Raw genomic sequence first — 25847 nt, 5'->3', positions numbered from 1 at the left:
TGGTCGGTTTCCTGGCGCCCGCACTGCGCGCTCCCGATAGACGGGGGTGGAGACATGGCGGCGGCAGCGGTGTGGGGCCGGGCGATGGGCCTCTTGCAGGGAGCCGGGCGGCAGGTGACCGAGCGGGAGGACGGGGCTCCTGTCCTGTGGTGGGCCGCGGCTGGGGAGGGAAAGTCCGTCTCCATCCCTAACCCTGCGCGGCTCTCTTGCCGGCCCGGCCACTTACCCCCTCGCTCCTCCTCCCTTTGACCTCCAAGCCCGGGTTTATCGTCCCTCCGTCTCCCCCTCCTTCCCATCCAGGGCCTGTCACCCTTCCCCTCCCTCCCACCTCGGGTCTATCGCCACTTCCCTTCCCCCCGCCCCCTTCCCCTTCCCCCTCCCCCGGGTCTATCGACACTTCCTCTCCCCCCCTCCCCCCTCCCTCCCCCCCTCCCCCCCCTCTCCCCCCTCCCTCCCCCCCCCCCCCCTCCCCCCCTCCCCCCTCCCCCCCCCCCCCTCCCTCCCCCCTCCCCCCTCCCTCCCCCCTCCCCCCTCCCTCCCCCCTCCCCCCTCCCTCCCCCCTCCCCCCTCCCCCCTCCCCCCTCCCTCTCCCTCCCCCTCCCCCTCCCCCTCCCCTCCCTCTCCCCCTCCCCCTCCCCCTCCCCCTCCCTCTCCCCCTCCCTCCCTCTCCCCCCTCCCCCTCCCTCTCCCCCCTCCCCCTCCCTCCCCCCCTCCCTCTCCCCCTCCCTCTCCCCCTCCACCCCCCCCCTCCCCTCCCCCCTCCCACCCCCCCCTCCCTCTCCCCCTCCCTCTCCCCCTCCCACCCCAGGTCTATCGCCACTTCCTCCTCCTCTCCCTCCCTTCCCCTCCTACCCCAGGTCTATCGCCCCCTCCTCCTCCCTTTCTCCCCCTCCCAACCTCCCATCAAGAGTCTATCAACTCTCTCCTCCTTCCCATCCAGGGCCTGTCACCCTTCCCCTCCCTCCCACCTCGGGTCTATCGCCACTTCCCCTCTCCCCCCTCCCCCCCTCCCCCCTCCCCCCCTCCCCCCTCCCCCCCTCCCCTCTCCCCCCCTCCCCTCTCTCCCCCCCCCTCTCCCCCCCCTCCCCCTCCCCCTCTCTCCCCCCCAGGTCTATCGCCACTTCCTCCTCTCCCTCCCTTCCCCTCCTACCCCAGGTCTATCGCCCCCTCCTCCTCCCCCTTCTCCTCCCTTTCTCCCCCTCCCAACCTCCCATCAAGAGTCTATCAACTCTCTCCTCCTTCCCATCCAGGGTCTATTATCCTTCCTACCCTCCCCCTCCTCACCTCCCGCCACTCCTCCCTCCCAAAGGCCCACCCCACCCTCCCAGGTCCATTTTTCCTCCCTTCCCTCTTACCCAAGGTCTATTCCTCCTCTCCCCTCCCTCTTGCCCTCTTCTGAATTTTGCTGGCATTGGATGTAGGGTCATTTTTCTCCCTTAGTGTTGACCATCCAGCCACTTTCCGCTCTTGCCCAACTGACCTGTACCTGTTTCCATTCCAAGTACGAAGAATTTGAAGATAACTTGTTTGTTTGAAAATGACATACACTCTTGTGTGGTGAAGTCTTCCAGCTGTGAAGTTAAAACAGTTGATTAGCATTTGCATTAAAGCTCATCTTCCTGTTGTTCAGGCACCAATGTTGGAACCACTTTCAGTTTCAAATGCTTATGTTTCTTCCTTTGTAGCTGTTGTCATTGGTTCCCAGAGGAAACGGACTGGTTCGGAATTACTACGTGGATTGGCGAATGCTAAGGGATGTGAAAAGGAGGAAGCTGGCTTTTGAGTATGCAGATGAGAGGCGGCGACTCAATGCAATTCGGAAGAACACAATCTTACCAAAGGAACTGCAGGTATGGTTAAACACAAGATGGTGCGTGCTGAAATGATTATTACATATTAAGGAACTCTTAACCCTTGTGCTGAGTTTTTGTTTTGGTTTTCTGGCTGGAAGTTGGAGAAGCAGTGATTTAAGTTGGAGCAAAGTAATATTTTATCACTGTGGCTGACACAGTCCCACGTCAGAATAGAGCTTCATTAAACAGTGGGTGAGTGAAATTTTCATTCTCGTCTGAGTCGTACAGTACAGAAGTGGCCTTTTGGCCCACCATGTCCATGCCAGCCTTTTTGAACATCTGATACTGGAAGCAAGGTTGACTTTGATTGCCTGTCCCTAGTTACTTTGAGAGGGTGGTCTGTGATGCTGCCTTGTACCACAACAGTCCTTCTATCAGTGCTGCTTCCACACTGTTGTTAGGAGTTCCAGGACTCATGAGCAAGCAACATTGAAGCAAAAGTGAAGGTATGTTTCTTGTGGGTGGTGGTGTATCCATGATTTTGGTCCTCAGAGATTTCAGCCTTTTGGCCCATTGAGGGTACACTTCAATCACCCCTTTACACTAATCTTGCATGTTCTTGTCTGTGATACCAAATTTGGCACAGGTCAGGACACGAGGCAGAAGGAAGATTCACAGTTCATGTCTACAGTGCGGAAACTAGAGCTCTGCCATATTTGGATTGTTTCTGTAGATCTGTATAAAACAAAAACTATTACTGCCCATGAACGTGGTTAGAGTTGATGTACTAATTGCCAGACTGTTTGAAGCTCATTGACTTTATTTCCACATTCTTTAAAATGCATTTTTTAGTCAATCTGGGTCCTGACATGCAGGAATGCTTCATGAGAGCATAAGAAGTAGAAGTTAGGCCATGGATGAGTGCTCAGTGCTATTTTCCTGCACTTGCCCCATATCCCTTGATTCTCTTAATATCCACTATTGATGCTTACCTTGAAACTGAACCTCTGCTCGCAGGGTAGAAGGACATTGAGAAACTGTCTATCCCTCTGAATCTGGGGACAACAAACCCTGGCCTTAAACGTGCAGCCTTGTCCCCTGCCCTCCAGGTTACATCTTCAGTTGTCCACTGGCTGTATGGCAGGCAGACCTTCTGTGGTTGTTAACTTCACACACAGCAGAGTTTGAAGCTACTCTGGCTGATACCACTCAGCCTTTATGCACCCCAGTGACTGATGAGAACCTCTTGTTTATCACCTGGCATGCAGGACAGAGCCAGAAGAGGTCAGTGTTTATCAAATGAAGCCACATGATGCCTCATTAACTCTCGAAGGGCTGAAATAAAATACTAAAGGTTTAGAGTATAAAATGTTAGATGTTCAGTATGAAATATTTTCTCCATTGAACTGATGTTAATCTGTGTCCCGTGGAGAAGGTTTCCAGAACAAGGCAACACAAGCTTAAAATTAGATCTTAGCCTATCAGAACAAGTCAGGAAAGAGTCCTCTTTGAGTAGAAATAATTGGGTCATTTTGGGGATGGGTGGCTGTGACTCGTAGGATCAGTGCCATTCGCAATCTGTAGCAATGATTTGAATTATGGGAACTGTTGTGTCTTCAAAAAAAAAATACTGAAAGTATAAAATAGAAAAAGCTGGAAACACTCAGCAAGTCAGGCAGCATCTGTGGAGACCCTTTGTCAGAACTAATACATCAATGTTTGATATAGCTGAGTGGCAGTGTGGACCATGAGGAGGACGCAGAAAGGCTTTGAGTGATGTAAGAAAGTTCGGTGAGTGGTTGAGGATATAGCTGGTGGAATTAAATGTGGAAATGTGTGGTCTTTGCTTTGGAAGATAACATTTTAGAAAAAAAGTGGTGTAATTTTTAAATGGTGGGATTTGTTAGGCAAGTCCTGGGTATCCTTGTACATGAATCACTGGAAGTTGATGTATGGGTACAGAAAACACATTGAGCTGCTGCAAAAAACTAGGAAGCATAGGCCCAGTCTGATAAACCTCTCCCCATGTGACAAGCCACCCTCATCGCAGGGATCAGTCTGCTGAACCTTCCATGTACTACCTCAATTGCAATTCAGGGAGGGAGATCAGACCTGTACGAGATGTTTCACAGCAGCGTCATCTGACAAAAAGTTATCACAATTTGGCACGGTGGTACAAGATATTCCATCAAGGGATGAAAAGCTTGGTCAAAGTGGGAGATAGGTTTTGAAGAGCATCCAAAAGGGGAAATGTGCCTATGATGCTGCTACAAGCAAGTTTTTCATTGTACTGTATACTTTGCTGTACTGGCGCACGTGACAATAAACTTGACTTGATTTGACTTGAAATGGAAACCAAGATTCAGGGAGAGAGTTTTGGAGGTGGGACACGAGAAGGCATAGGTTTAAGGTGAGAGGGGAACGATTTACAAGGTCTGAGGGGCAAGTTTTTGCCACACAGTGGTGGGTATATGGAACGAGCTGCCAGAGGAGGTGGCAGGCACAATCACAGCATTTAAAAAGCATGTGGACAGGTACATGGATAGGAAAGAAATAGTGATATGGATGAAATGCAGGAAAATGGGGTTAGTATAGATTGGCATCTGGGTCAGCATGGATGAGTTGGGCTGAAAGGCCTTTTTCCATGCTGTATGACTCTATGATGCAGGTTATGGCTGTGTTGATAGAAGGAAAGGGGGATCCAGCAGAGATCAGAAGTAAGAAGATCAGAGAGGATTATAGGGGAGGTTAAATTCCAGCACAAGCATTTCAAGCTGAATATGACTGCACTGTCAGTTGCAGTAAGTGGTCAGTGCTGTGCACTTTACTCACCCCCAGTGGTGTGTTCCCACAGGAGGTTGCTGACCAGGAGATCGCAGCTCTGCCGAGAGACAGCTGCCCAGTCCGGATCCGTAATCGCTGTGTCCTCACCTCACGGCCACGAGGTGTCAAACGCAAATGGAGGCTCAGCCGGATCGTATTCCGGCACCTCGCTGACCACAACCAGATGTCTGGGATCCAGCGTGCCATGTGGTAGGCGCCATTTGTTTGGCTCAAGGAACCTGCCCGTAGTGACTTGGGCAATAAGGACCTGATCACTGAAGCCACCCCAAACTGACTGTTCTTCTGGAGCTACAGGGTGGGCTGGGAACTCTATTACACAAGCAACTGTATCTCAAAAATACTCCACTGGCTGTACAGAGTTTGGGACATTATTATGAAAGCTACTGTATAAAAGCATGTTGTTCTTGATGGAATATGAACAATACCCTTCTTACCTGCCTAACCTTCCTCTTTGAAGTGACGTGGACAGGGGCAGTGCAGTTCAGAATCAGATTTATTATTGCTGACTTGTATGAAGTGATTTAAGACTGATTCTGAGTAGCCTCATCCTTTGCTGAAACATCAGTGTTGAAAACTATTTCACTGAGGGGGAGCACAGTGTGACTTTACCTGTGCCAGATGCCCCAGTGTTTCTCTTTTACCTGTGCCCACCTTATGAAAAATACTTGGTGAGAGTTTCACTTGGGCTTAATTTGCCCACTTGTAAGTGTTCCTGCTCTATGCACTTGCATCTGGAGTCTCTCCTTGCCAGAATCTCATTCTTTTAGTGCATCTGTACATGGGCAAGTGTGTTTGCAACTGGGTTTAATGCATTATTTAAATGATTAAAGTATGAGCTGCACTCTGGTGTAATGTATCCAGTGTTTGAAAACCACAAAGGATAGTTTTCTATGAAAATAATATTTAGTGAGGCTGTATGGGGGAGAAACAAGGTCTTGTTAACTATAAAACCACTTGCATTTGATGAGATGTACTTAATGTGGTCCATGTCATGCTGTATTTGTCAGATTGCTGTACTTCCATTTTAAAAGTCTCCCTTGAATATCTCAGGGGCTGTGTTGTGTCTACCTGTCTTTCTCAGCTGCATAGAAACAGTTGCCACAGTCAAACTGCAGGTATTTGCTCTTTGACTTTGTGTGAAGGTTTTTTTGTAATGCTCCAAAGAATACAACAGTACTGACGACTTGTTTTAATGGGACTCTAATAAAGCTTGGTCTAAGAACATTGATGGCCTGCTTGCTTTTTTAATTTGATTACTTTTAAGTCAACTTAGATAAAAGACTGTTCACCACTCCTTCCCCTGTTTATTTCTGTCAGCTTTTATAGCACATGGATTATTGGCTATTAATGCTGCTTGCCTCCTTATTTCTTTGCTGGGCATACCTATTGTTCCCAATCTAGGCACAGTAAGGATGGTGTTTGTTTACCCTGATGACTGACTGTACCTGAGACCCCTTGGGCCTTGTAAAGCATTAGTGGTGTGGACTTTTGCCTGCTTTCTGTTTATAGTATGCTGAGTTGTGTCAGTACAGGTTGTCAATGCAAAGTGCCTGGTCGGTGCCTGAAGTAGCTTTCACATCTCTTTAAAAAAAAGCCTTGATATATCTGTACAAGTACATTGCAACTGGTTGTATGAAGATTGCCATCTCTTGGAGAGAGTGCAGGAGAAATTTGCCAGAATGATACTAAAGATGTGGGATTTAAAGAGAAAAACAAACTGCTGGAGAAACTTAGCTGGCCGGGCAGCATCTGTGGAGGCAGAAAGATGGTCGACATTTCGGGTTCAGACCCTGTATCAGGACTGAGTGTAAAGGGGAGATGGCAGTATAAAGAAGGGAGGCAAGAGCTGGCAAGTGGTTCCAGGTGAGGAGGGGTTGATTGGCAGGTGGAAGAGGGAAGGGTGGAGATCATGACAGAGGCTAGGAGGTGATAGGTGAAAGCAACAAAGGGCTGCAGATGGTGGAATCTGATAAGAAAGGAAAGTGAGAAGGAACCAAATAAGGCAGCTGGGGTAGGCAGAAGTGATCATTGGGGGGAGGGATAGGGATGCAATGGGTTGAGTGTGTGGGTGATAGGCAGATGGAACCAGGTGAGACAAGGGAAAGAAACTTGGGTAATGGGGCTGGGGCAAAGGGTTGGAAAGATGGGTTACAGGAGAGTACCTGCATGAATGAGGAGAGAAAAAGAAAGGGACAAGGGCATGTAGTTACTGCACATACTTGTATATTCAAGGATATGGAAGATTGGTTACTGGGAAAATTGGGATTAGGCACACAGGCAGCCCTCCTGCCTCTTTACCATATCAATCTGATATGTGACCTTGGTGTATATATCTGCCCTTGTCCCGTTTCCAGTCATACTTAAAATCTGATTTAATATAACAATTAAGGGACCATGCACCATGAGGGCAAAGTCCCCCCCCATCCACACCCCTTCTCACCTGCTGCAGATCTCCTTGGCTATCACCCACTCTGTCTTGATCTCTGATCATCTGCTGTCCAATCAGTTGGAGCCTCAACCCTCTAACTTGCTCCTCTGATTCTCTCCCCGAGCCTGCATCCTCCACTCAACATGCTCTTCTTTCTGAACTCCCTAATCGCAAACCCCAACAGGCTTTCAAACCTTTCCCCAATCCCACAGCCGGGTCTTGAAGCTCTCTCTGACCCTGCTGTGATGGGATTTGCTAGATCTTTGTCCATTCACTTAATCTATTCTTGCATCTAATTTTATTGTAGATCACATGAAGTTTGCAGCACAAAGGCCAGGTGAAGCAGCAGGTGGCTGGATGTGTACTCCACTTGAGCTTCCTCCTTCCCCTGTCTATCTATTAACATCTCATTCTATTCCTCCTCATGCGTACCTGGCACTGTCTTCTATATAGTGATGCTAATTGCTTCTATTGTTCCTTGGGTTGTGATTCTAAGTATTATTTGGGGAAAGAAGTTTCACCTGAATTCTCTTTTGGATTTATTGATGATTAAAATATTATTGCCCGATATCTTTTCTCTATGCACCCTATTAAACCCTTTCCTAATCCTAAAGACCTCGACGCAATCCTTTTAGATTTTATTTTAGAGGAAAATCCCTAGTTCGTTCAACCTGTTGTCATAGCTATTGTTGTTGCATTCTTGTGAATCTATTGTGTACTTGCTCTAGTGCTGTACTCAGTTTGGTCTCCATTTTAGAGAGGAAAAAATACATGTGTTATTCATATGTGCTCTGCCCTGGGTAAAATAGAGGATTGGGGCAATTTGTCTTCTAGTTCATTTCCTCAAAATGAGCCTCAGTGATTTCCTTGCTTTCTTTAAAATGGTCCATTTGTTAACCTGGTTACTAACAATTTAAGATAAGTCTTTGTTTCCCTTCAGGGTGTGCTTCCTCCCCTTTTCACCCATACAGTGCTGCAGGCCCCTCAGGCACTTGTGCCAATGACACTTTGCATTAGTTCTTTCCAAGGGAACCAGGAACATCCTTGCACAATGGCTCTCTGTCAGCATGTTGATGGAACCTGGATGCAGGAAACCTGGTCAACTCTTTTCTCCGACTTAAGGCAGAAGTTCAATCACGGAGGTGCTTGAGTTATTGAAGTATCACCTAACCTGCATTGCGCAGCACCACTCTACCATTAACCAAGTGTAGGAGCTTGAATGATATGTCTTCTGACTGCATTCCCCCTCCCAATTTGTGCATGATATGATTTATGTGGGTTAGGTTTGTGGATGTTAATTCCACATTGATTTTGTCAGTGTATTCCTTCAGCTCAGTAATTCATTGCTGTATGAAGCTGCTAGTCATCCAAATTGACATTTTCAGCAAAATCCTCAGTTCATTGATCTAAAGCAAGCTTTCAGCTTCAATGGACAACTCTTACGCCTGAACAAACCTGCTCTTAATGTTTGCCTACAAAAATCTTTCTTTGCCTTTGTCCCTCTGAATGGTTTACTGATCAATTTTATTCCAAAGCCATGAACATAAATCAGTGCGTTTAGAATTCTTCAGAAAGTTCACTTGGCAGCACCTTGCTCCTCATGACTTGGTGCTAGGTGACCCTAGCTTCTATTAAATCAATCACATCATTTCCTGGATGCAATATTTTTCTATCTGATAGCCTAACTCATGGAAAGAACAGAAAATAAAACCAGGAACTGCTTTTACTGCCTGCAGAAAAGGAAAAAAAGGAGGGATTTCTCTTGGCAAATCCAATTCCTACAGGGGGCCTTAGGTTGGAGAGTTGCATTGTGAGATTGGTTGTAAATCATATGGATTACAGACATACAAGGGGTAAATCCATAAGGGATGGTGGGGAAAGAAATATGCTTCTATCTGCTGTGAGAAACAGGAAAATGATATGAATTTGGTTAAACATTTCTACAGGTAGCACCTGTTTGTATGTTGCGTGGGGAATTACTTAAGGCACAGTGGTGCAGGTGGTACAGTTGCTGCTTGACAGCTCCAGTGACCCAGCTGCAATGTCGACCTCTGGTACTGTCTGCGGGTGCCCTGGTTTCCTCCCACATCTCAAAGACATGATGGTTATTAGGGGAACAGGGTGTTGTAAATTAACCCCCAGGGTAGTTGGCTTGTGTGAGAATTGGGAGGGAGGGAGAAGGTTAGAGGAAACTGTGGGAGAATGGGACTGAGCTGAGAACTGGTGAATAACCTGTGTTGAAGGGAAATGTGGAAAATTGTAGTGTACAATGCAGAGCGTGCCCAGGCAATATAGAGTGTAGAACGGGGGAGTGAGGGAATACTGTGCAGTGCATGAGGTGGAATGCTGTGGAGTGTACAAATGGAGAGTGCAGGGAAAACTGTGATATAAAGGCAACTGTAGGTTATACTGTGGTGTACATGGGGGAAGTGTCTGGGAATACATTGTGTACAGTGGGAATGTAAGGAGTACTGTGGAGTGTGGAAGGGAGAGTGCTAAGGGAAATCTGTGCAGAATATTATTGGGACCTTAGAATACTGTGGAGTGTACAAGGGTTAGTGTATGGAGTACTGTGGCATGTAGAATGGGGAGTGCAGGGAATATGGAGAAATGAACAAGGGGCCTGTGGGGAATACTGTGGAGTGTAGAAGGGAGATAGTCCATGGAATATTTTGGACTGTACAAGGGAGATTGCAGTGATCACCATGGAGAGAACTACTGGGAGTGCAAGGAATACTGTGGAGTGGACAAGGGTGATTGCCCAGGGAACATTGTGGAGTGCAGAATAGGGAGTGCCCAGGAAATACTGCGGATTGTGGAGAGGGGAGTGCAGGGAATACTGTGGAATGTATGGGAGGGGAAGAGAAGGTATAGTGAATACCGTGGAATGTACAGAAGAGATTGACCAGGAAATACTGTGGATTGTAGAAGGTCGAGTGCAGGGAATATAGTGGAGTGTAGTAGGGAGACTTCAGGGAATAGTGTGGAGCGTGTAAAGTAGGATGCACTGGCATGTGAATGCGTTGATTCCTGTGGTGTGCACAGTGGGGATTACAGGGAATACAGTGGAGTGTACAAAGGGGTGGGCACAGACTGCAGGCACCGCCCCCTACAATCCGCTCTCCCCTCCCTCTGAGCGCGCACCCTGTCGCGGCCGAGTGGTCGGGACGGTGGAGGTGAAATGCAGACGAAGGGAGAGATTCACACCTTGGCGAGAGGCGAAGTGGCCGCCGCCTGGGCCCTGGAAGTGGCCGGCTATCCCGCGGAAGAGGCGGCCAGTTTAGAGACGCTGGAATACAGGCAGAGGGAGGCGGGGGAGTTGTTCCTGGGTGAGTGCGAGCGTTCGGCCGCTCACTGTTTGCTTGCGGTGTTGTATTCTGTCCATTGCATCGATAGGGGCAGTGGAAGGCACTAACACGGCCAGCGTGCATCGTTAACAGCGCAGACTGTGCAAGGATCTAGTTTCCACACCTCCCCCTGTCACGCTTAGAGCGGCTGGAGCTTGTCTCTTCTCATTGGTGGCCTCCCTCTGCTCACTGCTGCCCCCGCTGGGAGAACTGAACTCACCAAGAGAAAAAGCTCGGGTTGGGAGAAGGAATTTACTTTATGAAGAGGGATTGCGGGTAATACTATGGGCTGTACAGAGGGATTGTAGGGAATAATGTGGAGTGTACAAGGGGGAGTATAGGGAATACTGTGCACTGTACAGGGGGATTGTAGGGAATATTGTAGAGTTTACAGGGGGGTGTAGGGAATATTGTGTAGTGTACAAGGGGGAATATAGGGAATACTGTGGACTGTACAGGGGGTTTGTAGGGAATACTGTGGAGAGTACAAGGAAGAGTATAGAAAATATTGTGCAGTGTACAGGGGAGTGTAGGGAATACTGTGCAGTGTACGTAGGGAGCGTAGGGACTATTGTGGAGTGCAGGGTATATTTTGGAGTGTACCAGGGGACTGCCCAGGGAATAATACATAGAAGCAGGAGTGCAGGAATATAATGTACAAGGGGAAGTTCAGGGAATTCTGTGGAGTGTACAAGTGGCAGATCAGGGAATACTGAATGGAATCCAATCATAGGATGGGTGTGTAGGATTCTTAAGGGTTGGGTGAGATCCCAAGTTGTACCCCTCATTTGGGCAGAGTTAGTTAATGGCTGCAGAGTGACCCAAAGGGGGAGGTGTTGGGAAGATGTAATTGGCGTCAATGTAGGTAGGGAGAGCGGGTCACACTGCGTCTGCCTGTGTGTTCATCGGATGGCCATCGGTGTCCATTCACCCCTTGAACACTGCACCGCCCAACACTAGATCCTCCCTGCTCCCAGTAACAGCACAGTAACCTGGTGACCAGTGTGTGTTCCAGAGACCTGCACCAATAATCAGAGCACCTCTCTCAGAGCACCTCGGAATATTCCGAGACGGACCTTGGAAACAAAATCTGGCCTTGAAAAGCTGTGCTCAGTGGGAAAGACCAGGCAGCCATTGGACTGATCTTATAACTGGTGCACTGATGTCCCACAACACTGGATGACGTCAACCTTACATGAATGTGCTTTACATAAAATTATGACTAGGCTGTACAGCGTAGAGGTCAGGAAAAGTCTAAAGTTTTTTGTATACTATAACACAGAAGAACATTCGGTCCGTTGAGCCCCATGTGGACTCCCAGCACAGCAATCCCAACTGTCAAACTCCCAGTCTTTTAATCCCTCTACACCTTATTCTCCCACATCCCCCTTTCCAGATCCTACCCCTAACCTGCACACAGTGGGCAATTAACTCACCAACCCACATGCCTTTGGAACATGGGAGAGGTTTAGGGAGAGTGGACAGTGTTGTGGGTTCTTGTGCCCTGTTACACAAGGTGCATTAAGGGGAAGACGGGGAACTGAGAGTGAATTTCTTTGAATTTCTTTCAAGGGAATTTTATCAATGGGAAGCTGATCGGATTTATCTGTGGGACTCGTTCAGTTGTGGACCATCTCACTGCAAGGTCTATTGAAGTCCATGAACCCACGGGGACCACCGTCTGCATTCACTCGTTGTGTGTGGACCCTGTGCAGCGACGCCATGGAATCGCCCTGCGCCTGCTCCGGCACCTTGTGGAGACCGTACCTCGCGCCCATCCCACTGTGAGGAGGATCTGTCTCATCAGCCACCAGCACCTCCTGCCCCTCTACACCAAGGCTGGCTTCACCGTGCTTGGCCCTTCCTCTGTGACTTATGGTCCCGACCCCTGGTACGAATGTGCCATTGACCTAAGCTGACAGCCACCAGCTCACGGAAAGTGGCCAAACAAGTCGATAGGGTGGTAAAGAAGGCGTATGGCATGCTTGCCTTCATTGGGTGGGGCATTGAATATAAGAATTGGGGCAGGGGAGGAGCGATGGGAAGCCTGGGGAAAAATAAGGAAAAACTTGGGGCAGCTGTCATAAGGCAAGCAGAGATCTTGTCTGGCTATCTTGGGAATTCATGGCACATAGAACAGCACAGGAACAGGTCCTTCAGCCCACAATGTCTGTGCCAAACACGATGCCAAATTAAACTATTATGCCTGCACGTGATCCATACCCCTCCATTCCCTGCATATTCGCGTGTCTAACAGCCTCTTGAACACCACTATCGTATATGCTTCCATCAGTCGACCCAGGCCCCTGCACATCTTCAAACTTTCCCGCACGTCTCATGTCCTCTAATACTTTACACATCTACTCTGGGAAAAAGATTCTGACTATCTACCCTATCTATGCCTCTCATAATCTATAAACTTCTATCAGGTCTCCCCTCAGCCTCTGACACTCCAGAGAAAACAAGTTTGCCCACCCTTTCCTCATAGCACATGCTCTCTAATCCAGGCAGCATCCTGGTAAACCTCTCCTGCACCTTCTCCAAAGCCTCCACATTCTTCCAATAATGGGGTGACCAGAATTGAATGCAGTACTCCAGATGTGGCCTCGTCAATTGTGGCCTTTTGCCCATCATCCGTTTCAACTATTGTTGTGGTGTCTTCGTCACTGGGCCATAAGTCAGTATCTCTCCCCACTGCCTCACTTTTTCTCTTTTAAAACCTCTCTCTTTGACCAAGCTTATGGTCAATATCTTCCTGTCAAATTTAGTTTGATGATCCTGTGAAACACCTTGGGGGATTAGTATATAAGAATGTAACATTAACGTAGGCTCCTGCACTTGGATAGCCTGCCCCTCTGTAGTCACACAGTTTAGTCCTTGGCATGAATAAACAGTGTTGGTGTACAGTTATGCGGTAATAAACTCTTACAGGGTGGAACAACTTGAATGTTTGCAATCAATGAGTGATCATTCCTGAAGAAACCAAAATCTTTGCAATTACACAAGCAAACAAAAAGGCAGAATTTAAACAGTGTATTTACAAAGCAAACGGTTACACATGAAAGAGTTAAATTCTTGTTGTTGCTAAAAGAGGGTGTATACCAAAGCTGTAAAGATGCTGCAGAGTAGTTCAGACAGACAGGTACAGAACACACTCCTCCAAAGAGACACTTAGTGACAGAAATCTTCACGTTATACCTCGTGCCTCCTGACTGGGGCAGCGTCTAGGAGCTAATTTGCAGCAAGTGGCTCATTATCTCCCGATTTGTACAGTACAAAAATATAACCATTTGTTCAGGCGGAAGGGGAACTGGTGACAAACCTCTGCAACTGCTGCCCTTTCCTTTGAAAGCTGTGCTTAGATAAACTGTACAGTGACAGTACAACAAACAAAATACAGGTTGGGACCCAAAGGCAGGCATTGAATGAAGGACAGACTCCTCTGCCCTGCTCTGGAACCTAAAGTAGCTTCCAATCACAGCCAAGTTATTTCTTTCTTTATACTATATATAATATATGTATAAACAAAGCAGGTTTATATGTATGTATATAGGCATGTATATGCATACAATGGGTATATACATATACACACGTATATAGTGCATAGTTTATTTCTTTGTCAATGAACTCAATTTCTATTACTGCCTGTGGGTTTGATGCTTGCAATAAAGATGTGGTAATGGAAGTAAAATGAGCAAGGTAGTGATGTAGACTTCAGACTCAAAGATGCATGTCACCCTAGATATGGTGCACTGGCTTCTTTTTGAGATGACTTTTCCATAATGAATAATAAACTAAACACTATATGTATACAGTATTATATATAAAATATACAGGCAGAACAATAGCACAATTACCAAAAATAGCAGTTAGGCATACATGTGGAGTGACCCTGGGGTCCTGCTGCAGTGTGTGGGTTGTGGACTGTGTGTGTATGTATGTGTCTATGTGTGTGTGTGTGTGGGGGGGGGGGGGGGGCGGTGGTTTGGGAGCTGTTCCGTGTAACACACTGTGTGAATGGCAGACATGGAGGAGCTAGCTGAATTGAACTAGACTTCCTGGAACTGCAACACTGCTCTGCTGAGCCTGTGACACACTTGATTCCACCCCCCACCACCCCGCCCCGCCCCGCCCTCTTTGACCCACTGAGGCCCACTTTAAATTTGAGGGAAATGGGACTTGGGAGCCTGGGTAACAGATAAGGGGAAGGGAGAAAGAGTAATCAGTAGCCACTCTAAGAAAACCTCCCATTAGTCAAGGATCTGCCATTTTCCCAAATATCTAAAAGGCCCAGTGATTAATTTGATAACAGTCTTGTGCAACACCATGGAATGCTCCAGTGTTAAAGATGCTGTATAAATACAGGTCATTGTTGTAAGCCTACACCTGGTGTCCAAAAACAGCTCTGCCCTGTTGCTGCTCTGCCCCACAGTGAGATCACCTCTGATCTGCACCTTCTTCATTTCCCTGCTACAGATCCCTCGGGTGGGCATACCCAACATAAATTTCCACTGATTCCCACTTTGCTGTGGGAGGTGGGGAGGAATGGAGGAGAGAGCCTGGATGAACAGTTGGTTCCCACTTCACCTCTGTCCTCTCTGCCCCCAGCCCCGGTTTTAAGACCCCCCTCAGAAGAAATCTATTCTCAGAATCTACCTTACCCTAAACACCTCACTGAGATCATCCCTCCAACATCCATGCTCAAACAAATACAACCTCAGGTCAGGCAATCCATTCGCCAAACCTCCGAAGCCCTTCCTTTATTGTGGCCAATATCTTTCCAGTCTACTGTGCCCAGAGGGGCTGTTGGAGGCAGGAACTGACAGGATGTTGAAGAAGTATCTGGACAACCTGAAACATTGTAGTATATAAGGCTACTGGCTGATGGTAGAAACTGGATTAGGTCATTAGTGGCCAGCATGGATGCTGTGGGTGGAAGGGTCTGCTTTCCAGAATGTAACACTCCTGGTGAGATCAGACATATGTACAACTGGAATGGATCTTCCCTTTATATGCTTGCCCCCATGAAATAAAAGGCCAACTGTACATTAGACTTTTCTTCCTGTACATTGCCTTTCAGTGCTGGATGTACCTCTTTGCTCCTTCAGTGTCCAGACTCCCACTGTCAGCAAGTTTTCCAGTTTTTCTTTTCAGATCAGTGCAGAGCGAGGGCCACTACATTTTTCCCCTAGTGCTTGTGTTCCTTTATTCCACATTTCCATACTTCGTAGAAGCTCATTTGACCCATTCTGCCTACCCATCAGTCATGTTCCTTCACTAGTTTTTCCCTGTAATCTATTCTCCCCACATTCCCATCAACTCCCCCCAGATTCTACCATTCACTGACATACTAGTGGAGGAATTATAGGAGCCGATTAACCTACCGACCCACACACCTTTGGGAAGTGGGAGGAAACCCACAGAGGGAGAATGCGCATCAGATTCCTGAATGGTGCATGAACCCATGAACACTACCTCGTTATTCCTCTTTTGCACTATTTATTTATTTTTGTATGTTTTATTTTATTTTTATGTCTTGCACTGTACTGCTGCCGCAAAACAACAAATTTCATGACATATGTCAGTGATAATAAACCTGATCCTGCTTCTGTGCATACTCCACACAGACGGCACCCGAGGTCAGGATTGAACCCGGGTCTTCGGCGCTGTGAGGCAGAGGCTCCACCAGCTGTACCGTCTGGCACAGATTGGAGTTTACCTGGGATTGCACACGTGTGGGCCCTGGGAGAGATGAGAAAATTGGCTGCCTCCCTGCCCGCGTAGCTAGTTTCCAATTAAAGTGTGTGAAGGACTGGGGACTTGAGCAAGATGTCACAACACCGGGTAGAGACCACACAGCCCCACCATCTGTAGCGCCGGCCAGGGTACGTTACCTGAGCAAAGGACAGGAGGTGATATGAGTGTTTTTTGCAAAATGGTCATGATCCAGAGATCGCTGTATGTAAAGAGGGTGGGAACTGTCAGTCAGGGCTTTTGGTAGGGAACAGGATAGGCACTGTTGGGAGAATTATCAGTAGGAAAGTGGGACTGGTTGGTTGGGATGATAGTGTAGAGGGCAGGCACAGTAGTGTAGCGGGTAGCGTAACGCTATTACAGCGCCAGCGACCCGGGTTCAATTCCGGCCGCTGTCTGTAAGGAGTTTGTACCTTCTCCCTGTGTCTGTGTGGGTTTCCTCCAGGTGCTCCAGTTTCCTCCCACATTCCAAAGACGTATGGGTTAGGAAGTTGTGGGCATGCTATGTTGGCGCCGGAAGCGTGGCGACACTTGCGGGCTGCCTCCAGAACACTCTGTGCAAAAGATGCATTTCACTGTGTGTTTGGATGTACATGTGACTAATAAAGATTTCTTATCTTATTTCTACAAAGAGGTGGCACTGATTCAATGGACTGAAAGACCCCTCTGAGCTGCAGTGATTTTATACAAATGCTATACATTTGGTGCGGGGGTGGGGGGGGGGGGGGCGCGGTGAAGCAGATCAGTTCAGAGGGATTGAAGAAAATCCTGATCAAAGCAATGGGTTTAAAGGAAGATTTGAAGAGGGTGGGGGTCTGAAGTGCAGTGATGGTGTAGGCAATGCAAGAATAAGTGGAGTGGGGTGGGGAAGTGAGTGGGGGTGGGTGGAGCCAGAGACATCAGATTCAAACAGCCTTGCTTGGAGTCCACCGGGGAATGCTGGAAGCTGATGTTAGGGGAGTGGGTTGCTAGTAAACTTTGGCTAGCACCTTGCAGAGTGTGGGCTGAGGATAGACCGGTCGGAAATAAAACAGGGGTGCCCGATGATCCCACACAAATATGATGAACCTTTGAGGGACTGCAGTCCGAAATATCGCTCCAAACATTGTGATTTAAGAGTTTGATAATTCTGTGCATTTGGGAGATGTCACCGAGTTGGCAATTGATTTCCATGCTGCTATTTATATGTTCAATAAACCAAGGAAGGTGAGTTCAATCTCACCACAGCAGCTTCAGAGACTTAATTTAACTGAGAAGGAACTGGGCAACAGGAGTAGATGGTCTGGGCAGAGCACTGGGTTGATGCTAATGCCCAGCTGGTTGACTGCAGCCCTTTTGGGAGGGGAACCTGCTTAACGTGACTGCAGACCCATACTTGGATGACTTAACTCCCTAAAGAAGTGAAAAGCTCTTCAGTTATACCTCAGGGCGACGAGCGATGGGCAAAAGAAGGTGGGCTTGCCAGCAACTCCTGCGAGCGAAGAATGGATATGTGAAGCTGCTCAGGATATTGAGGTATTGCTCAGCACTCTGTCCTAGTTGAGGTGTTAGATCTTCCCACTTGTGCTCTGCTTTTCCAGTTCCAATCCCTTGCCCTTTCCCACTCAAGTCCTGTCTCGGTGCCCTTTGTAGGGTTGTTGCCTCAATGGGCCCCCTCCTCTAATGGATGGAAGCATCTCGTTGGAGCTCCCTCCATCCTGCCACTGATTACCTGCACCCACCTGACTCGTTCTGAGTTACTGCATTCTCCGTCCTCAGTACAAAGGGCATCGGAGAATCAAACACAGCAAGGATTGCAGCGACTTTAATAATTAATCATAAGCTCAAAGTATCGATCTTCAGCCTGCGAGTAGGAGCAGTAGATCCTGAAACAGTACATCGTGGTGTCAGGGAGAATGCGGCCCAAGTACCTGAAGCGCTTTGACAACTACTTGTGCCTGAAGGTCACTGGAACAATGAATGGTGCTGGGGGAAGGGGGGGAGAGGAAGGGGGCATTCAGTGTTTCAACATTAGCAGGACTGGGTTGCAAAGGGGGTGCATTCTGAACGCTGGGTGTGGAAGGGAGGGGAATTTATACTATCCGTGGATCACAGTGGTGGAGGGTGTGCTGCTGGTGCAGATTCTAAAATGGGGACCAGAGCCACATCCACTCAGGGAATCGCCCCTTTCACAGGCAGTGGGGCTGCAAGTGACCAACAGTGAGGATTGAAGTGTGAGAGGTACCGACTTGTAAACCTGATTTAGTCTTCTCTAAATAGAACTTTAATCTAAAATTCTTCCAATAAGTGTTTTTTTCTCTTAAAATCCCTGTAACAACGTATCAAATAATTGCTACACTGTGCTTGTTCAAGGTACAAAGTATGTGTTTTACAAGTTGGACAGATGGCGTTATCTTGGTTCTATTCACACAATTAGTGAAAATATTTACAGATTTTGACATTTAAGGGAAAGGCGGGGAATGGATTCACGTCATTTGATGAGGAGCCTCCAACATCTCCATCAGGAAGGTGTCAATGGGGGTGTCGCCAATCAGCTTGAAGAAGAACAGGTGCTCGAGGCATTTGAGTCCAATCGAGCGGAGGGCTGGCAGTCGGAGGAGCAGCTTGGCGAACCTGGGGAGACAGAGGGAGACTCCTTGTTAATCAAGAGAGAGGCTGACATCTGTTGGTGTTGAGCACGCGTCATATTCTGCCTGGGTTGTCTACAACCCAATGGTATGAACATTGAATTTTCCAATCTCAAGTAACCCTCACCTCCAGCGTGTTTCACTACCCCCTTCTCTCCTCCTCCAGTCCTCCCGTTTTTGTCCCCTTTCCCACCTGCCCCCCCATTTTTGTCTCCATCTCCTTCTCCCTCCTGTTTCCATCCACCATCACCCCCACACTTCACCCACCAACTCTCCCCTTCCCCTATCTGGTTCCATCTGCCCTTCACCTAATGGTTCCCATTACCACCTTTCTTACTTATCAGATTCCAACAACGTGTTCCTGCTTATCTCCCTCCTCGCTGTCTCCACCTTCACCCTCCCCTCCTCCCTACCTCGCTCCATCTGCTCTTTTCTATTTGACTCCATCCATCATTAGGGACTTTTAAGAGATGGACACATGAATGATAGAGAAATAGGGGGCTATGTGGGAGGGAAGGGTTAGATAAATCTAAGAGCAGGATAAAATGTTTGCACAACATTGTGGGCCGTAGGGCCTGTACTGTGCTGTGGTGTTCTACGTTCTATGTTCTATCACCCACCTGCCTCTGACTCCCAACTCCACCCCTCCCCCTACCTGGTTCGACCTGCCCGTCATCCTTCACGCCTCCTCAGTCCACCAATCACTACTGGGCCCTGTCTAACCCCTCTCCCTCCTCCCTTTACACCAGCTATCTCCCCTCTCCACTCTCAGTCCTGATGCAGGATCTTGACATGAAACATGGACGATTCTTCCCCCCCCCCCCCCCCACCACCCCCACAGATGCTGCTTGATCCGCTGTTCCTCCAGCAGATTTGTGCGTTGATCCTGTATTAATGTTTGCAACTGCTCTCAAGGGAAGCGATGAAAACACTTGGTTTAAATCCATTTGAACATAAATCAGTTCAGTTGTTTCAGAGAGTAATAGTTTGGGACAAGGTCACACGTTGAGTGTTGGGGAGGAGCTCACCTCTGGGTTGTCTCTTCCTCTTGCCTGGGTCTGTCTGAAACTCATGGATAGAGTCTGATTGCATTGATTAGTCAATATTATTATCATGGGACTACTAGTAAGTAGTAGCAGGAGGAGATCATTACTCCTGGCTGTTCTATCACTCAATAAGATCATAATCACCAACAGATAAGTACATCTTCCTGAACTAACCTGATATTGGTGCATCTCCTTAACATCTAAAAAGCTACCAGCCTCTGCCATGAATGTGTTCAGTGACTGAATCCCCACAGCCCTGTTGGGTTAAGAAAACCCCCATCTGCCCTGAATGACCAACCCCTTATCGTGAGGCTGTGACCTCCAGTTCTAGACACCCCCTCCAGAAGAAACACCAGCTCTGCACCTCCTCTGTCAAGCCCCATGAGAATTGTGTACATTTCATGGAGATCGCCATTCCTTCTCCAGGAGGTGGTGTTCTGATTTGGACCTTGGTCTTTCTTTATCTCCAAATCCATCAATATCTAACACTGTTACTATTGGGAATAGAGTACAGCCTTTGGCCTTAAGCATTGACTTGGTTTCTCTCTTCACAGACGCTGCCTGACCTGCTGAGTGTTACCACCATCCTCTGGTGTTATTTCAGATTTGCAGCATCTGTGCAGTTTTTCTGAGTTCCTGTTAGTCAGGTTCACTGAAAGGTGTAGTTGCCAGCAGTATCCCTGAGACTCCCTCATCCTTAATTCACAGTCTGTAGAATAAAATGTCCACCTGTCCTTTTTATGGGCTACTATTGCCTAGGGAGTTACAAGGTTTTCCCAACTTTTACTCCAAAGAATGGAAAGTCCCATTGGCTGGAATTACTTCAGTTGTCCACTATAATTCTGCTGGAACGTTCATACGGTGCATCCCAGGAGACTGATACCCTCCTGCTGAGGTTATAATGACTGCTTGGGAACCAGTGTCTTTGGCATCCATTGGTCAAAGCCAGCCTGAGAGCTGATGAGTGTTCTTGTGAAGGGTCATCTTCCGGTACCCTTAACAGTTCTTCTTACCACAGAGTAGGAAGTGGGAGGAAATATATTACATTCTATTTCATATTTTTAAATTCCATTTTGCACTATAATGATATTTCAAAATTTGCTTTTTGATCCAGAGCTGAATGTACAAGAGCCACCAACAAGATGCTGGAGGAACTCAGCAGGTCAGGCAGCATCTGTGGAGGGAAATGGACAGTTGACATTTTGGGTCGAGATTGTTCATCTGGACATTGATTGTCCATTACCCTCCGCAGCTGCTGCCTGACCCTCTGAGTTCCTCCAGCATCTTGTGCGTTGCTCCAGATTCCAGCATCTGCAGTCTCTTGTGTATGAATGTACATGAGCTGCCCTGAGAAGTGTGTGACTCAGAGGAGGAAATGGCAGTGGGTTCATTAAGATAAATATAGGGAGGAACAGAACGCAGCGACATTACATGTAATCAGATAGATGGAGTCATTAAACCAGCACAGAATTAGGGCAGAGACAAGTGTAGAGCAAGATTTTATTTTATATGACTTTTAAGAATCTGGCAATACTGTCAAGACCAGTGTTTATTGTCCATCACTAATCGCCCTTGAGAAAGGTGGTGGTGAGCTGCCTTCTTGAACCCCTGCAGTCCTTCAGGTGAAGGTGCTCCCATGGTGCTGTTGGGGAGGGAGTTCTGGGACTTTGACCCAGCGACAATGAAGGACTACATTTCCAGGTTGAGTTGGAGGGGAAGCAGCAGATGGTGGTGCTTCCGTGTTGCTGCTGCCTTTGTCCTTCTGAGTGGTACAGGTCGCGAGTTTGGAAGTTGCTGACAGAATAACCTGGGCAAGTAACTCTGGTGCACTTTGTAGATTGTACACACTGCAGCCATAGTGCGCTGATAGTGGAGAGAATGAATGTTTAGTGTGGAGGATGGGGTGCCAGTAAGTGGGCTGCTTTGCCCTGGATGGTGTTGAACTCCTTGAGAGTTGTTGGAGCTGCACTCAGCTGGGCACATCTCTCACCACACTCAGCCTCCGCTCTTGTAGCCACAGTATTTATGTGACTGGTCCAGTTGAGCTACTGGTCAACAGTGACCCCCAGGGTATTTATGACTTTGAGATGGTAATGCCTTTAAGTATCAAGGGTAGGTGGTTAGATTCTCTCTGATTGGAGATGGCCATTGCCAGGCACATGTGGTGTGAATGTTATTTGCCCTTTATCAGCCTGTGCCTAAATGTTGTCCAGGTTTTGCTGCATGCAGGCATGGGCTGCATCTTTTGCGGAAGAGTTCAGAACAGAATTGAACACTGTCCAACCACTGTGAACATCCCTACTTCCGACCTTATGATGGAAGGTCATTGATGAAGCAGCTGAGGATGACTGAGCCTAGGACACTGCCCTGAGGAACTCCTGCAGAGATGTCCTGGGACTGGGATGATTGGCCTCCAACAACCACAACCACCTTCCTTTGTGTGAGGTATGACTTCAGCCACTGGAATGTTTCCTCCTTGACGCCCATTGGTTTCAGTTTTACCAAGGTTCCCTGATGCCACCTTTGGACAAATGCTGCCTTGATGTCAAGGACAGTCACTCTCACCTCCGGACCAAGGCTGTGATGAGGTCTGAAGCTGAATTGTTCTGGCGAAATCTAGACTGAGCATTAGCAGTTAGTGTAACACTATTACAGCACCAGTGACCCAGGTTCAATTCTGGCCACTGTCTGTGAGGAGTTTGTACGTTCTCCCCGTGTCTGCGTGGGTTTCCTCCGGGTGCTCCGGTTTCCTCCCACATTCCAAAGATGTACAGGTTAGGAAGTTGTGGGCATGCTATGTTGGCACTGGAAGCGTGGCGACAGTTGCAGGCTGCCTCCAGAACACTATGCAAAAGATGCATTTCACTGTGTGTTTTGATGTACATGTGACTAATAAAGATTTCTTATCTTAAATAAGTAAGTGAAAACCAAAAAACTGCAGATGCTGGAAACCTGAAGTAAAACCAGAAAATGCTGGAAACACTCAGCAGGTCAGGCAGCATCTGTGCAGAGAGAAACGGTTAACATTTCAGGTGAAAGACCCTTCATCAGAACTGAAATGTTAACTGTTTCTTTTTCCATAGATGCTGCCTGACCTGCTGAGTGTTTACTGGTCTTTCTGTTTGTGTTATCAACGAGTAGATTATTGGTGAGTAAGTGTCACTCAATGGCACTGTTAACTGCACACTGCACCTCTGCTGGTGATTGAGATTAGATTGATAGGGAGGTAATTAGCTGGATTGAATTTGTCCTACTTTTTGTGGACAGGACATACTTGGGCAGATTTTCACACTGTGGGGTAGATGCCAGTGTTGTAACTGTACTGGAACACAAGGATACAGCCATAAATAGAAGCAGTCACAGGGACAGAGAAGCAGGTACATGCAGTGTTCCTTACCTGCCTGGCTGCTCTGGGTATTTGTGCTTTGTATAAGCTTCTAGTGATGCATATACCTTCTCCCTCAAAGATTCCACCTCTCCTGGGTTTGATAAGCCTTTAGCATCTAAACAGCATGTTGAAAATATTCACTTTAGAAGTATAACATTGCAGTTAAAATATAGACATATAGAATAGACAAAATTCAAACACTTTGCCAACACCTTCATTTTCATGAGTGAACCTTGTGTTCAATCCCACGACACAGCATTCCACCAAAAATTCCTTCTCACTCCCCTTATGTGGAATTCCATACGTCAAACCTCTTCCCTGTCAGTCCTGTCACAAAGACCCTCCTATCCAAATCCAGGTGTGTACAAATTCAGTGAATCAAACCCCTTTTTGTTTCCCATCAGAGTACAGAAATTTAGTCACAGAGTTGTACAGCACAGAAACAGGTTCTTCAGCCCACCACATCCACGCCGACCTTTCTGCCCATCTACACTAATCCCATTTGCCCGCATTAGGACCATATCCTTCCAGGCCTTGCCTATTTAAGTACCACCATCCCCACCATCTTCTCGCAGCTACCATCAGCAGCAGGTACAGAAGCCTCAAGTCCCACACCACCAGGTTCAAGAACAACTTTTACCGATGAGCCATAGAAAGCATCCTATCTGGATGTATCACGGCTTAGTACAGCAACTGCTCTGCCCAGGACTGCAAGAAGCTGCAGAAAGTTGTGGACACAGCCCAGCGCATTATGGACACCAGCCTCCCCTCCTTGGACTCTGTCTTTACCTCTCGCTGTCTTGGTGAAGCAGCCAGCATAATCAAAGACCCCACCCACCCAGGACATTCTCTCTTCTCTCCTCTTCCATCGGGTAGAAGATACAGGAGCCTGAGGGCACGTACCACCAGACTTAAGGACAGCTTCTACCCCACTGTGATAAGACTATTGAACGGTGAGATGGACTATGACCTCACAATCCACCTTGTTGTGACCTTGCACCTTATTGCACTGCACTTTCTCTGTAGCTGTGACACTTTACTCTGTACTGTTATTGTTTTTTTACCTGTACTACATTAATGCACTCTGTACTAACTCAATGTAACTGCACTGTGCAATGAATTGACCTGTACGATCAGTTTGTAAGACAAACTTTTCATTGTACCTCGGTACAAGTGACAAGAATATACCAATACCAAAGAACAACTTCTTCCCTTCAACCATTTGGTTCTTGAACCAACCTGCACAACCCTAATCACTGTCTTAGTAATAGCAACTCCATGACCATTTTGCACTACAGTGGAGTTTTTTGTTGTTGTTCTAATTGTGTTCTTTCTTGTATAATTTATGTTTTTCTTGTGAATGTTGTGTCTCTCATGCTATGTGCCTGTGACGCTGCTGCAAGTAAGTTTTTCATTGCACCTGTGCGTACATGGACTTGTGCAGATGACAATAAACTCAACTTTGTCTGTCTCTTAAACATGATGATTGTATCTGATTCCACCACCTCCTCTGGCAGTAGGTTCCAGATATCAACCACTCTGTGTAAGAAAAAAACTTACCCCTAAGGTCCCCTTTTAAAACTCCTCCCTCTCACCTTAAACCTATGCCCTCTTTAATAGATACCATCCCTTCCAGCATATAGAATATAAATGAATCAAAGTGGTTTCAATTCACTCTAATGGCAAGAAATCCTAATTGATCAAATCCAAACTAGTACCGTACAGGGTTAAAACAGGCCCAAAGTGACCCTAACCCAGTGTTCACTGTGCCTTCTGTTTAATTGTCCATGGCTCTGTTTATCGTAAAGCTGAACGTGTGGCTCAGAGGCTCATGTAGCAGAGTTGTGAATGCTGGTTCCTCTCTGTGACAGGGGGTGGGACTCATGAATCACCACACTTGGATTTGCAGTGATTGAGGTCCAGGCTGGTTTGGATTGGCCTGGCCTGGTCTGGCTCTCTCTGTGACACTGAAACCTGCGTTAGCGCACAATGTACCTGGATTGAAGAGAACGATGGCTCTCAGGCAACCCAACTCTGTCTTGTCCATCTGCATGTCTTTCATCTTAGAAACCAATTCGGTCAGAACCCTACCAGAGATTGAAGAAGAAACGGTCACACTGCTGCATTTGGATGGCACCTCATGCTCGCTCATCCACTTTGGCCTCAGTTTTAAAATTTGCAACCTTGCAGCTAAAACCCTCTCCCCTTCTGGTCTCTGTCCAACCCCCAACACCGATTCCCACATCCACCTCCCACCCCCCCCCCCCCCAATACCTGCGCCTTGTCACCTCACACCACCAGCTCTGTGGTTGAGCCTTCCACTGCCTGGGCCCCAAGGTTCTCTCCCCTAGGCCACCAGGCCTCTCCTGAGCTCATTGACCAAGTGTGGGATCGCCTGTGACGAGGTCCTCATGTTTTGGCTCAGGGCCTTTTTTGTTCCCCCTTGAGTTGCTGCAGAAAGCCCTTAGGCATCGCACTGTGTTCAAGGTCAATGCAGGATGTGATGGGGGTAGATGGGACTTTGCAGAATGGAGGAATGCAGGGAGCTTTCACCCGCCGTCAAGCGCCACACTGGACGGTGCGGGGAGCGGCCTACTGCATCCCTGCTGTGGGCAAATGA

General features: G+C 47.7%; 3 protein-coding genes across 5 annotated transcripts in view; 2 read left to right on the top strand and 1 right to left on the bottom strand.

Moving 5' to 3' along the window:
* On the top strand, nucleotides 1–5863 carry mrps14 (mitochondrial ribosomal protein S14). The gene is made up of 3 exons (XM_052011140.1): nucleotides 1–114; nucleotides 1686–1850; nucleotides 4648–5863. Exons 1-3 carry the CDS (start codon nucleotides 55–57, stop codon nucleotides 4828–4830), a joined length of 408 nt encoding a protein of 135 aa, XP_051867100.1. The 5' UTR covers nucleotides 1–54; the 3' UTR covers nucleotides 4831–5863.
* Nucleotides 5864–10210: 4347 nt separating this feature from the next.
* LOC127567927 (serotonin N-acetyltransferase-like) lies at nucleotides 10211–13344 on the top strand. The gene is made up of 2 exons (XM_052011139.1): nucleotides 10211–10394; nucleotides 11985–13344. Exons 1-2 carry the CDS (start codon nucleotides 10247–10249, stop codon nucleotides 12329–12331), a joined length of 495 nt encoding a protein of 164 aa, XP_051867099.1. The 5' UTR covers nucleotides 10211–10246; the 3' UTR covers nucleotides 12332–13344.
* A 1022-nt stretch (nucleotides 13345–14366) lies between these two features.
* Nucleotides 14367–25847, bottom strand: part of LOC127567923 (retinoic acid receptor RXR-gamma-A-like) — a 183679-nt gene continuing 172198 nt past the window's right edge. For all 3 annotated transcript variants that reach the window (XM_052011132.1, XM_052011135.1, XM_052011134.1), the window contains exons 8-10: nucleotides 25223–25314; nucleotides 23237–23342; nucleotides 14367–18779 (exon numbers count right to left, since the gene is read on the bottom strand). In XM_052011132.1, the coding sequence (XP_051867092.1) occupies nucleotides 18632–18779; nucleotides 23237–23342; nucleotides 25223–25314 (346 nt within the window). In that variant the 3' untranslated portion in view covers nucleotides 14367–18631. The remainder of the gene's footprint in view (nucleotides 18780–23236; nucleotides 23343–25222; nucleotides 25315–25847) is intronic.

This window comes from Pristis pectinata, chromosome 3 (assembly GCF_009764475.1).
Source record: "Pristis pectinata isolate sPriPec2 chromosome 3, sPriPec2.1.pri, whole genome shotgun sequence".
Taxonomy (NCBI): Eukaryota; Metazoa; Chordata; class Chondrichthyes; order Rhinopristiformes; family Pristidae; genus Pristis; species Pristis pectinata.
Note: the sequence above shows the minus strand (reverse complement) of the source record. Positions and strands in the feature narration are given on the sequence as shown.

Excerpts from the sequence above, each read along its gene's own strand:
- mrps14 (XM_052011140.1), top strand. The coding sequence starts at position 55 with ATGGCGGCGGCAGCGGTGTGGGGCCGGGCGATGGGCCTCTTGCAGGGA. Across the intron at positions 115-1,685 it reads TGCAGGGAGCCGGGCGGCAG|CTGTTGTCATTGGTTCCCAG; the intron begins GTGACCGAGCGG and ends CTTCCTTTGTAG. Across the intron at positions 1,851-4,647 it reads TCTTACCAAAGGAACTGCAG|GAGGTTGCTGACCAGGAGAT; the intron begins GTATGGTTAAAC and ends GTGTTCCCACAG.
- LOC127567927 (XM_052011139.1), top strand. The coding sequence starts at position 10,247 with ATGCAGACGAAGGGAGAGATTCACACCTTGGCGAGAGGCGAAGTGGCC. Across the intron at positions 10,395-11,984 it reads GGCGGGGGAGTTGTTCCTGG|GGAATTTTATCAATGGGAAG; the intron begins GTGAGTGCGAGC and ends ATTTCTTTCAAG.